We start from the raw sequence: 12,612 nt of genomic DNA on the forward strand, positions 1-12,612 counted from the left end.
TTGAATGATAAAGTTTCAATTTGAATAAAATTTAATGCTTTCCTTGGATTTTAGCGCTCAGATTTATTGCAAATAATAAGAAAAATAAATAATATTAAAGTGCACTCAGTTCTGAAAAAAAATTATAAATCTATTCTTCGTTCATTTCAAAATCCTCCTCAATAATTCCATCGTCATTTACTTCCGCTGAACTTGAGAGCAAGAAATGCGAGTCTTCTTGCCGACTATTTGAAATAATTGGCGCTTTTACTTCGTAGCTCAACTCGCGCTCGGGAGATTTCAGCCGTCGCTTTTTTCTTTGTTTCTCTTCCTTCACGATCTCCACCAAATTCTCAACCTCTTCAAAGAGGTCAGAAGAATGACGAATTCTAGTAACTTACCTTGTCTTTTCTTCTTATGATTTTGGCGCAAATGATATCTAAGAGCACTTTCTGTCGGTCGAATATCTCGGCAAATTGGGCATCGCCAATCTTCAGGCCAATCTTTAGGTTTAACGTCATTTTTCACCCCAGAGACTTCAGTTTTTGGCGGCTATTAATTGTATAATTACAAATAGAGGATTCAAGTCTTACTGGAGTGGATACTTTTACTTGCTTGTTATCATCAACTCTAAGATCTTGCCAGTCCTGATCGTCTTCATAAACTATCATGTGATTTTCCATCACGTGTTGCTAAACGATTTTTTTTAGATATAATTCTAAAGAAGAATGAACGTACCTTCATAGAAACTCTTGAGGACAAAATCAAATGGCAGTGAGAGCATTTTTTATTTGAAACTTCTTGAAAGCTACCGGGTAAAACTTTCACCCGAACGATTGACCCTGTCCGCAATTGAATAAGTTCCGTTCTTTCCTGGTTCGTTTTCTTTTTTGGCGTTTCTTGGGGAATTTCTGGCTCTTCATCATCTTCATCGAGAGGAAGCTCCTGAATTTCATCGTCGTCGATTTGTAATTCTGGCTCGTCAGGTTCACTTTCGATCGTGGTGTTTTGTTCTTCAACAGAATCGACTTGTTTACTTTCGCTGATCTTTGGTATTTCTATACTTTCTTGAGAGCTACTGTTGCTCTCTTGTGACGGTTTTGCTTTCTTCTCCGAAGCCTCGGTAATTAGCGAGTCGATAGCCTTTCTTCGAAGCTCCGAAGGTGGACGAATCATACGAACGGTTTCTTCGTGCTCGATCCCATGGCCTTCTCGCAAATGTCTCCTGGCATTGTACCAGTGCTGAGACGGTCAAGTTAGAATCCTTGAAATCAAGGAAGACATTTTTTACCTTGAAACTCCGCTCGCAAAGTGGACAAGGAGTTCTATCATTCTTCACGCTTTCAGTTTTCTGCCCCGACTTTGGATTTCGAATTTTGAGAAGAGCAGCTTCTACTTCTGATGTTTTCATGTGGTGGCCATAAAAGAGATGGTTGCGCAAATTTGACTTGTGCCAATCTTTGTGGCAGATTGGACAGGCAATGGCGTCTGGGTCTTTTGGATTATTGCCACCCGACTTAACTTTATTTTCATTTCAAGAATAGGGAGAGCGCTTACGTTTTCTTCGGTGGAATTGATTTCCGGAAAGCACTCAGCCAAAATCACGTCCGCTTCAGCGTCTTCTTTCCCATGCTGTTTCAGCAAGTGCTTTCGCGCCATCCAGCGGTCAAACAAGACGAGTTTACACAATGGACAGTGTGCTTTTCGCTTCAAAATTTAAAGTTGGCTTAATCTTTCCCTTCAAAAAATATTGACTCTTACCTTGCTCGAGCTTGAGTTCGAGCTGCTGGGAGCTGAAATCTTGTCAAGAGTGGAAGGCGTAACAAGAGTAGGCAGAGAGTTGCACCCCAAGGGAGCTTCTTTAGCGACGATCGAGCAAGCATCGACGTAGGAAAAACGATGATCGTCGACGAGGTGACGTCGGAGGGAATCGGAGTCGAGCGCTAGTAGATAACTTTTAACACACCGGCTATCGAAAAAGAGAATCTTACTCGAGATCCCACAAGATGGACATTCTCTTTCTCCTTTTTCCCCAAGCCCGGTATTCTGACTGAATCGATTCGCCGTATCATCCATAAAGCTACCCATTCCAACAGCTCCATTCTGTGCCCTCTTCTTCGATATCGGCGTCATTCCGTGCATTTCCCTTACATGTCTTCTGCAATTCTTAAAAATGAAAGTTTCATAAGCATTCATCATTTTCAATGAATTATTTACGCGATGGTTATAATCGATTTCTATCTCACGTTTTTTGTAGCGAAGGATTTGCCGCAAACGGGGCAGATGGGCCCCGTAATGATGATTTCTTCCCCTTCGATTCCGGCAAGTCCTCGTTGATCCAGGGAGCTCTCGTTTTTAGCCCGGATGTCCATGAATGGAGGCGGAATCGGAGCCTTTTTTGGATTGATAAAATGGCTTTCATTATATAAGTTAGAAAATCATCAGCCTCAATTCTCATATGTAATCCAATGCCTGAGTATTCATAAACGAACTCTCAATACTCGCCATGGACGGAATCGGTTCCACATCTTCCAACGGCTCGTCTATCGGCTCCTCAAGAATGTCTGGCTCGTCATGTATCGTCTCATGTCGAAAACCGTTTCCATTTGAAGAGTTTTCTTTCCAAGAGAGAATCTTCAGTAAACGGGGGTTTTCTTCAGGCTTGACTTGCTGTTCCAAATCGGGGTTGATTTCCAACTGGCATTTTTTCGTCTCTGAGATAGGGCTCAAGAGTAAAAGGAAAAAGAAAAGAACTCTAGAATCTAAAACAGGTAGATGAAGAGAGACCTCTTTGAAGGTTTCTATTTCTTCAAATCTTCTATCGCTCGTTTCTATAATTACGTAAAAATGGCCCATTCCTTTATGTTTCACAAAATCGGGAAGCGACCGGTACAGCTCCCGACACGAGCGGCATTCGAAAATCAAGTCGCAATATTGAAGCAGCAGCGCTTTGAGATCGTTTGTTCCATGAATGAAACAATGGATCACCTCTTCCATGTCTCTCTTTTACGAAAAAAAATAATCTTCGAAGAACTCTTTTTCTTTCCGCAAGATCGTAATTCTCTCTCTGGCGCGTGTTTTTTCTTCTCTTGGATGAGCTCGTGCTCTTTCGGGAGCTCTGTTTAGAGAGTGGAGGAAAGCGCCTCGCCCCCGCTCTCAAACACGTGAAGGTAGTCAGATCTAAGAGCGGTGCGTGAGCCTCGCACGATTTCGTCGCACGAGAGAGAAAGATGCTCACACGCTCGCTCATTGAGCCATTTCTCCCAGAGAGCCTCTCGCTCCTGTTTGTATAGTAACGACCTGCCCAGGAAGACGCTCTCGGTCTAGTAAATGAGCCCGCCTCACAATCGAGCTCGTCCCGACACGCATCGATCTTAGACCAGCCCTTCTATTTACCAAAAAATGAAGCGCAGTGAAGACAAAGCAGTTCCTAAGGCCCTACCATCGATTTAAAAAAATGAAAATTTCGACTTTTTCTTTTGATTTTCTTAAAATTTGAAATGATATCTCGAGTTCTTTTCCTTTGAAATGTGAAAATGATCTTCTTGTTCTTTTTTTGTTTGTTCTTATTTTTTTGGAAAATGGAATTGAATACAACAAGTAATCTTGAATGGAAGGCTCTTATTAGGGGCGAAGGATTACGCGGAGGCGGGAGCAGGCCGAGTCTTGGTGGGGGAGGAGGAGCAGCACGGGCTCGCGAGCGCAGGCGAAAGAGCAAGAGCACGACGTGATACCAAGCACGCTCTCAAAACTGCATCGCTCTAGGGATTCCCCACACACTCAGGACAGAAGCAGTTCCGCTTATTACATCAGAGATGAAATAAATAATAATCTCTTATCATTATTACTTATACGGCGTATAATATACGCATTTGGCACCGAAGATGTGAAAAAAAAAAAGAAAAAAGATACGTCGGCAATTTTCGGAGTTATTTTCTTTGAAAGAACAAGTACATGAAAGAACAAGTATATGACTACTGACGCAGTTCTTATCCTTTGACGGCATTCATTGAACCAAGTCAGTTCTTCAAAAAATAAATTTTATGCCAATAAATTTTCGATAAGATAATTGTCTGAAAAATATTGACAGGTAGGCGTGGAGTCCCTACCTTTCCATATAAACTGCCAATTCAACTTGCTCCGTATCCAAAGAGAGCGTCCTCTATTCAAAATCGAGCTTCTCCACCACCGTTCTGTCTCACTAACGAATTGAAGGCATTGATATCGTCATTTGAAAAAAGTTAAATAATAAATATTAATTTGGTTGATAATACAGTAGCTTGGATCCTCGATTTAACAACGTCCTCCATCATTATTTTACCATAAATAGCGTCGTGATCTCTAGGACGGCAGTCATTTGTGAACTCTAAGATGTACTTGTTCTTCTCTATTTGAAATCCATTGCTTCCTACAAAACGTTCTTTGCATAATATCATACTATCAGAGGCATCATAAACCCCGAATGCTTGCACCTTCATAAACATGTGTTTCATGAGCAAGTTGCAGTCAAGTAAATTGATTTATTTGTCAATTTTTTGGTGATTTCTTTTTCAGTGGATTTAGTTCTTTTATTTTTTATTTACAGAAAATATCAGCTTGGGGTTTGTTAAATAAGTTAAAGATCTGGTTTTCGTTGTTTCAGTAAAGTGTTTGAGCAGAATGAATGTTTGCTGTTAAAGGATAAGAGCGAGGATTGAAATTGAATAGAAAAGTGCGATTTTTTTGGGGTGGGGTTGAAAGTTTGGATCAGTGGGTTTGAAAGCGTAGAAAACTCGAACAGAATTAGGTATTGATTTCACAATGAAAAAACATAGGTATGGATATGTTTAGGAAAGAATGGCTTTGTAAACGAAAAAGTTGTGGGAAAAGGCAAAACGATGCTAAGTTGGTGGGAGCTTCAGTGGAGCAAAGAAAGTCGAAGAACGAAAGGTAAAACGTAGGAAAGAAAGAAATGTGTCTCGTTTTCAAATTTGAAATCATTTGAAAGCAGCGGCTCTTTTTAAAGCTTCTCGATAAATAGAACGGGTCGGCGAGTTTCGACCTAATTTTAGTTTTTTTTTAGTCATGAAAAGTTTAGAGTGTTAGAAAATTACCTCTTTGTCTCCCCTTCCTTCGTTGCTTCTGGAAGAGTCGTCTCGCGTCGGTCTGGCCATTCGCAATCCACCGATTGGATTGTTAGGCCTAGTTGGAGCAGCGGCAGGACCTTCAGCGGGGATGAAGCGGCGGAAATGATCGTCAGGCCCGCCGCCTGAAACTTGGACGCGGCGGACAGAGTGGGAGAAAGAAGAGCGGCGGGAATAGCGACGGGATGGTTTTCTCTCGAACTAGACGAGGATCAATATGAGTTCGAGCTTGAGGAGACTTACAGGAACAGATCTACGCTCACTGGCATTTCGACGGAGCTGAACTTCAGTTCTGAAGCTTGGGCGGAATCTCGAACCAACGCGTATGAAGGTCTTTTTCTGATCAGCAGCATTAACCGGGTTGTTCAGACGGAAGAACGTATGATGTTCGACTGCGCACTTCCACAAGTGTTTGCACGCCTTCGAATTGTCTAAAAAACAAAAGTCATTTAGATCCATACTTGAATTTGAGTTACCGAGTAGGAAGACGAATTTATGCTTCGTTGGCTCGCTATCTCCATTATCGCCGTCAGTTACTTCCAGCACTAGTTTTCGTTCCTTGAAGTCGAGCTTCAAAATATTCGGCCAAAAGAACAAGCCCATTTTTTGATCACCCTCGAGGACGAGCACGCCTGATGGAGTTAAACCGAGTCGGTACTCGTTTCCGTCCGTTTTTGATTTGACACTGTGCATGTCTACACCGTAGTGTTCCAGATACATTGCTTCCTGAAATGAATGCTTAGGGAGTTTTGAAGGGGAGAGCTATTGGTACCTCTAGGTAGCGCTTCTCAGCATCCGCGGGGGTCATATTCTTGTCTAGGTTTTTGTAGGCTTCGAGAACTGCAACTTCGAACTCTTCATCTTGTTTTGGAATGAATCGGAATTCAGAAAGGAAGAATAAATTGTGGACGTCCGGGTCGAATCCGCCCAGTTCTGATTGCAGCGCCAGAGATGCCAGCTAAGAAAGAGGATAGAACGGGACTGGAAGAGGGTAACTTACAGTAACGGCCTTCTCCGGCGTGCAGGGAGCTTGTCACTAAGAATATCTTGCTTGAGCTGGAGGAAGAACTGATAACGAGTGAGCTCTTCGTTCAAGATATTCGGCTCCGAGGTGTAAAATTTTACGCGGAAATGAAAAGTTGGCGGTGTGATGGATATTTGCTTCTTGATTTTCTGAAAATTACGCTTTTAACTATCCTACTTCTTTTGACTCTAGTACCTTGGTCTTGTCAAGCCAGTGGGCAACTTGATGCTTGTCCATAAATTGGAGACCGAAGTAATCTTCTTCGATCAAATCGAGGGCGATGACGATTTTTCGGAAAAGATACTCGCCCTTTTCTTTTCTCGGAACATCTTAAAAACTGATAAAATCGCAAATAGAAGCTGTTCTACTTACCGACTAGAATTTCCGATCCATCCAGGAGAATCACATGACAGGGGATGAAATCCCTGCATTTCGCCGGCGCTGGAATGTGCTTTTTCAAAGTTATCAAAAGTTCATACTTGTTGAGAACCACTCTAAAGCTCCTCTTTCTATCTAGCATCATCTTCAAGCCCCATTTTTTAAACAAAATGGCTCTTCACGATTCAGGAGCAATCATTTGGAATTTGCTCGTTTGGGTGGGGCTCAGAGACAAAAGGAAATGCTGAATTAATTATCCTTTCAAATTTTTGTCAATTTCAATAACCATTCCTGACCAGTAGGAAGCGCCGGGCCGGTCTTGCGAACGTTCCGCTTTCGGTTGTCATTTTTTCGCCGAAAAGTTCGCCGCAAAAATCTCAACATCTCGTCTTTTGGTCCCCTATTGAGTCTTGTCTTCGCTTCCGATCATACAGTTACTCTAAAAGAAGTGAGGAAAAATGAGATTTTTTTCTGTGAAGATCCATTTTTGAATATTGGAAAAAAAGAATGTGAAAACACGAAGACAGTGCGAGTTAAAATTACTGAAAACTTTGGCACCTTGAACTGAAAACAATATTGTTGTGTCTTGAAGAAAATGACAGAGAAGGGATGAAAGTACAATTTAGCAAAAAAAAAGTTGAAAAATGAAAGCTCCTAGTTCTGATTCTGACTCTTGAATTAAGGGTTGTTGAAAGCGAGTTAGGTAAAGATTTAGTTTCAGAGTTTTTTTTAAACATATAGCGCGCTTTTTTATAGATACCGGTTCTTAAAATTTGAATTTTCTGGTGGTTCAAATAAATAGTTAATGTTAAGGGTGTTACTGCTGGTATTCTTGGCTCGAACGATTTGATACTTGGTTGATGGCTCCCGTGATCGCAGAGCGGACTGAGCTTTGCCGGCAAACTTGGCTGCTAAACAAAAAAAAGGGTTGAGAGCGGAAGGACGGATAGATCAAACCTGATGAGAGTCGAGTTTTCGATATCAGAATCGGCTCGGAGGGAACGATGCGTGTGGCTGAAGCAATGGCGGAGAGTCAGACGCTGAAAATTTGATAATTACTATCTGCTTGTAATGATAAAAAAGCTATCTGCATGTTTTACGAGACGATATTTGTCAAAAACAATCAAAGGAATTCTCTTCCTTGATTTCCGAGTCTCTTTTTACTGTTTATTGAAAAGCTAACCTTGAAGTCTGGATAAAGCGTAAGAAAATACGCGACAAAGGCGAGGCCAACAAGCCATTCGCAGGCAGCTAGAGTGAGATCGAGTGGGTAGGAGGGCGAGTCTTTGTCCCAATTGAAATCTGTTCGGTCGCCGTCCGTTCCGTTGACTGAAATTGAACAGTCAAAATTGGATTTTTATTGCAAATCATGGATGAAAAGGGACTACTACACATGTAACTGATCCTAGAGCTTCTAGTTTTCATTAGCTTCTTACATGCTCTTTCAATATGCGCCAATTTGCCAACTACAATTGCCGAAATATAGGTTCCCACTGATATGAAAGCAATAAAGATTCGAATCCAAAAGATCCACATATCCACCACTTCTGGATGCATCAAGTACGTTATCCACGCTTGAAGGCCGCTTACTGCTGTTCCAGCGGTAAAGGTCACCAAAGCGCCGGTAACATGCGCCAGGTAAACTCATTCGCGCATTGATTAAAGTCGTTCAAGGGATCAATGAGTCTATTAATATTTCCCGCGGAAGAGTTCAATACGTTCCTTGCGGCCACGGGTCACGTGCTTCTTGGAAATTCGCAACGATGAGGAGACCAGCGGAGGATAAAATGCCGAGGACAACGCCGGCTGCGTTGAGCTTCCAGATTTTCGAGATTTCAGAGCAGCGGGACTGGAAGTGCTGCACCTAAAGAAACGGCTCGTCTAAAGGACCATGATTCAGATTTCTACACAGGTTGTCGAGCCCTGCTTCTCCAGAAGATACCGAAAGAGTCGCAAATGAATAATTTCGTTTCTACTACTGTAATGATCCAGATTGTGGTAAATTTACCTGTCTGAAGCGAAAGTACGAAAGAAAGGCAGACATGACAGCGGACATGTTCATAAATAAAGAAAAGAGTGAAGATTCGGGCCATTGCGCGCCGCACATCGAAATTAGGGGCAAAAGAGGATCAATATGGCCTGAAGAATAATTACTTTGCGGCTTCTGCTCCCACGGGTTAGCAAATTAACCTGTTAGGACTGCGACGATGTAGCAAAGCAGCCAGCCGACGAGGGTCCACAGGGCGAAGAAAATCGGCAGCCATGTCAAGTTCAAATCGAGATACATATTTTTCTCTCGTCTGAAAAAGAATCGTAAATGATTATGTTTTCCTACGGGCAGCGTCATTTAACGAATCGTTAATTTCGTACTGGCGACTCAGAAAAAGTACTCTTCTTTTCTGTTTGAAGGAGGGGCAATAAAAATACGTTTAGTTTCTTATACAATAGTACAATACTTTTATGACCATTTTGTAAAGAAAAATATATATACTGGTGCTTTTAAATTCCTTATGTTTGATCTAATTAAAAAATGCATTTTTATATTACCGAAAGCGTAATTTAACACTTCTTCTTCTTGTTCCCTCTTTAATCTCTTCTACGCTTCCATAATTTCTAGGAAGACTAGCTGATTCCGCGAAACTTCCAGACATTTCAAAGACTTTACTATTTCTCCGGCTCCCCATTTTTTTTATATTTTCGGCCAAAATAAAAACGAAGATTTATGAGAAAATTCCTCACAAAAACACAGGTGCATTTTTATATTCAAAAATAAAGCGAAAGCAGTTTGCGGCTTTCGAGTCAAAAATTTCAACAAAAAGCCGAACGCGGCTAATCGAAGAAATACAAAAATTCAATAAAATTTCGTTCACGATAAAACCTTTTTCGAATCAAAAGTGAAATTTTACCTAGTTACGTAACTTCTTCAAAAGTCTTCGTTTCGTAAACTCTTCATAAAACAAACTCGAATCTCTGCTCAAAAAAAGTATCAATTCAAAAAAAGCTCTTCTGGCGTCTTTCTTTGTTTTTTCTTCTGTCCAGCTACAAGTAAGCTGTTTTTCTCATGGTGAATGGCCAATTGACTAGCCCTTCTATCTTTTCTTTTCTTTTTGTATTATTTTCGCGTATTTTGCTGGTTGAGCCACTCTCGGAGATCTGAGCCAGCCCCAGGGAGCCAAATTCGAGGAACAGAGGGCGCCTCGATTGGATACCGACAGAAAGGGAGGGCCAATCGACGCGCGCGAAGAGGAAAGTCGAAAGATTCAAGGGAAAGCTATTTATTCCTGATTTCGCGGTATCATTAAGTTATTAGTTATTAATTAATTATCAAGTTATTAGCAAGAGCTATTGAGTTATGAAGAATATCCATTGAGAATAATTATTGTAATTTGTCTCTTTTTATTAATTAAATACTGTATTTAATTTTAGAAACAGTAAAACCAAGCGCGGTGGAAATCAAGGCACAAGTAAACAGTACTAGCAATGATGAAGTACAGCATGAACACAATCATTCTGATCGCAAAGGCTCTTTCGGCTTGAAGGATTATCAGTTCTTTCGTTGTTTCTTCTTGGATTTCGATCGTTATTTCTTTTGAGATTTTCTCAGTGACTTGCGCGGCAAGAGCTTGCTCTTGTATTTTTTTGAGCTGGAATTGAAGATGTGATGAAATCGTTGGAAAAGAAGAGTTTTAGATGAAAGACAAGGCTGATAAAAGCGATGAGAATAACGAGTCCGATGGTCAGCCAAAGGCAGGGCGAATTCCGCACGATTATCGCAAAGTACGAGACGATGAGGATAACGAAGGCGATTAAAACAGTTACAGAAAGCGCGGGGATCAAGTAGTAGGAGCATCTGTTTCGCAAAAGTCCAACCCGGAAGCTTTCACTGCGGTGGGGAAAAATAGAAAGAACCAACATAAGTCCGATGATTGTCCAAACCATCGTTTCGCTGACTGCCTTAGTTGTTCGAGAACACATCGCGTGAAGGTCGTTTTCTTCGTAAAAATTCATTTTCGAATTGGTTTTTAGTTTGAACTGAAATGATGAACAATCGCAAGCTTTTATAGAATCTTCTAGGAACGAAAAGGCACGAATCAGTCAAGGTTTCCATTAGCGGAAAAAGCATTGATGTCAAAAATCAAGTATCGTCTATCTTTCCACAGATATTTTCAACATGCAGTGGGTTAGATTTGCAGAGTGACTAAAGGTCAACGCAATTTCCACGACTCAAAGAAAATCAAACGAATAAGACTACGATTCAGGTTTATTGAAGTTTACTCAAAAATGATTATTTCGTCAAACTTAGATTTGAAACTTCTGAAGTGACTTTTTCTTCTTCGCTCTTTTCTTTGCTTTCTTGAGATTCAGGGAAGAGTTCTGGCATGTAATTCTTGAGCAAAGCCGGTGTCATTCTAACCGTTTGAACCCAATCGCACTCTTCGATAGAACCATCTTTGACTTCGATCCCGATTCTGAGATTTTTGCTTCTGAAAAATATGAGAAAGGAAAAGAAGAAGTCCCTTACATGGCCATATGCAGAGCTCTTCGAATGGCAGAAACATTTTCTTCAGCAATCGGCTTTTTAATCACAAAAGCGTCTTCTTTTTCTTCTCCTTCGATGTGGAACTGAGTGTATTGATACCCTCGAGCTTCGTACTGTGCCCTGAGCTTTTCGAGCGTCGCTTTTTCTAGCAAGAATTAGCGAAAAGAGGGGGGATTCTGTACTTACTTCTTATTACATCTGGATGACCCGGGAATAAATCAGGCATGTGTTTGACGAGTTTGTCTGGATTCTTACGGACCTCGTCGGTCCAAGAAAAGGCCCACATTTGATTTGGGTTTTTGCAAAATTGAACCGGATCCGCGTTCTTCTCCATTACTATCATTCCATCATTTCTACAAGCATCTTATTCATGAAACAGAAAGTCAAACTTACATGGCTTCGTAGAGAGCAGACTTGATTATCGGAATTTTCTCTTTTGAAAACGGACTAACGAGCAAAAAAATTGGCTCATTCTTGAATTCCGCCACTTGGTGACAAACATACGCGAATCCTTCTCCTTGACGGATTTTTTCAAAGGTTTCCCACTTGTTTAAGTTTTTTTCGTCGGCGATTTGCTTGTCCAATTCAGCTACAAAAGACTAAGAAAAGGAGCAATTCTCTTCCTCACCTTCTATATCGGATTTACTCATCAAATTTATATCTTTTTCTTCGTCGACGAATAGTTCCGGAAGCCATCTTCGCAGTTGTTTTTGTTCTTTTCGGACTAAACTAGCCCATTTGCACTCATAATGGCCCTGTTCTTCTTCAAGCACGATTTTAAAGTTCCTCTGCCTACATGAAAAGTGATAGAAATCGCTTGGTAAAGTTGAGTCTTACACTGCTCGATAGACAGCCTCACGAATGGCGCGAAGTCTACCTGCTTTCAAAGGTATCTGAATGACCATTGTATCTCTGCTCTTTTCGCTGTCTGATGTTGTACTTTTTGCAAAATAAAATCCTTGCGAAGAACTCATGTTCTGCTTCTGTATCTCTTTGAAAGCTGCAAATGCGATCGAAATTTTTCTCGAGCGATTTGAACAAAAATATTCTAGAGATAAAAAAGGGAATTAAGGATGAATCTACGTATTCATGGTGATTACAAAATAAATGAATGATTTTTTCCTTCCAAATCATGTTTTCGGGAAAAAATCGGAAACTCTACGACCCTAGAATTTTTCCATAATGTCAGGAAAAAGAAAAAACAGTGATTTGTCCTTTTCAATAGGCGAACAAAAGCTAACTTTTCAAGTGCATGAACTCCATAGAGACCGATTACTTTTGTACTCCTGTATTGTTTCCCAAAAGAAAAATGATTCCGCCTGATTCAAAGAAGTGAATAAAAAAAATCTCAATTTTCAACGAGAAAAAAAACTGATAAAAATGGAGCCTTCTTGGGAGCTTGTTATTCCTGTTATATTCATAGTGATTATATTATTGATCTTGTTTTGGAGAATCAAGAAGAATGAAGCAACGCTAGGTGGGTCTTTTTCTTCTTTCAAATCAAGGAAGAGAACGAGCAAAATTTTATCAAAATAGGTCCTACGGAGAGAGGTCTACAAAACTCAACT

The 12,612-nt window shown here is 40.7% G+C and overlaps 4 protein-coding genes across 5 annotated transcripts; all 4 read right to left on the bottom strand.

The window, feature by feature from the left end:
- Positions 1-66: 66 nt before the first annotated feature.
- LOC145696058 (uncharacterized) lies at positions 67-2,689 on the bottom strand. Its single transcript, XM_081773044.1, has 9 exons — positions 2,226-2,689; positions 1,971-2,145; positions 1,741-1,922; positions 1,537-1,686; positions 1,271-1,495; positions 718-1,221; positions 573-671; positions 381-531; positions 67-339 (listed from the first exon to the last, which is right to left on the bottom strand). The coding sequence occupies exons 1-9, from the start codon at positions 2,349-2,351 to the stop codon at positions 131-133; spliced, it is 1,821 nt and encodes a 606-aa protein (XP_081629170.1). The 5' UTR covers positions 2,352-2,689; the 3' UTR covers positions 67-130.
- A 1,836-nt stretch (positions 2,690-4,525) lies between these two features.
- Positions 4,526-6,988, bottom strand: LOC145696059 (band 4.1-like protein 5). Its single transcript, XM_081773045.1, is given in 10 exon segments — positions 4,526-5,020; positions 5,073-5,303; positions 5,346-5,533; positions 5,579-5,828; positions 5,875-6,060; positions 6,103-6,128; positions 6,131-6,275; positions 6,322-6,455; positions 6,499-6,577; positions 6,796-6,988. Coding segments are annotated over 10 exon segments (1,374 nt in total). The 5' UTR covers positions 6,889-6,988; the 3' UTR covers positions 4,526-4,978.
- A 50-nt stretch (positions 6,989-7,038) lies between these two features.
- On the bottom strand, positions 7,039-9,670 carry LOC145696062 (DNA damage-regulated autophagy modulator protein 1-like). Of its 2 annotated transcripts, none has more exons than XM_081773048.1 (8): positions 9,052-9,187; positions 8,695-8,804; positions 8,513-8,643; positions 8,227-8,368; positions 7,941-8,147; positions 7,688-7,833; positions 7,462-7,544; positions 7,039-7,415 (listed from the first exon to the last, which is right to left on the bottom strand). In XM_081773048.1, exons 1-8 carry the CDS (start codon positions 9,153-9,155, stop codon positions 7,322-7,324), a joined length of 1,017 nt encoding a protein of 338 aa, XP_081629174.1. In that variant the 5' UTR covers positions 9,156-9,187; the 3' UTR covers positions 7,039-7,321. The 2 variants fall into 2 exon arrangements, with proteins under 2 accessions (XP_081629174.1, XP_081629175.1); XM_081773049.1 differs by lacking the exon at positions 9,052-9,187 and adding an exon at positions 9,411-9,670 and having other exon boundaries at positions 7,042-7,415.
- Positions 9,671-10,505: 835 nt separating this feature from the next.
- LOC145696061 (uncharacterized) lies at positions 10,506-12,318 on the bottom strand. The gene is made up of 6 exons (XM_081773047.1): positions 11,882-12,318; positions 11,673-11,836; positions 11,438-11,633; positions 11,231-11,397; positions 11,027-11,189; positions 10,506-10,988 (listed from the first exon to the last, which is right to left on the bottom strand). Exons 1-6 carry the CDS (start codon positions 12,016-12,018, stop codon positions 10,790-10,792), a joined length of 1,026 nt encoding a protein of 341 aa, XP_081629173.1. The 5' UTR covers positions 12,019-12,318; the 3' UTR covers positions 10,506-10,789.
- Positions 12,319-12,612: the final 294 nt, after the last annotated feature.

Source organism: Oikopleura dioica, chromosome 2 (assembly GCF_907165135.1).
Source record: "Oikopleura dioica chromosome 2, OKI2018_I68_1.0, whole genome shotgun sequence".
Classification (NCBI taxonomy): Eukaryota; Metazoa; Chordata; class Appendicularia; order Copelata; family Oikopleuridae; genus Oikopleura; species Oikopleura dioica.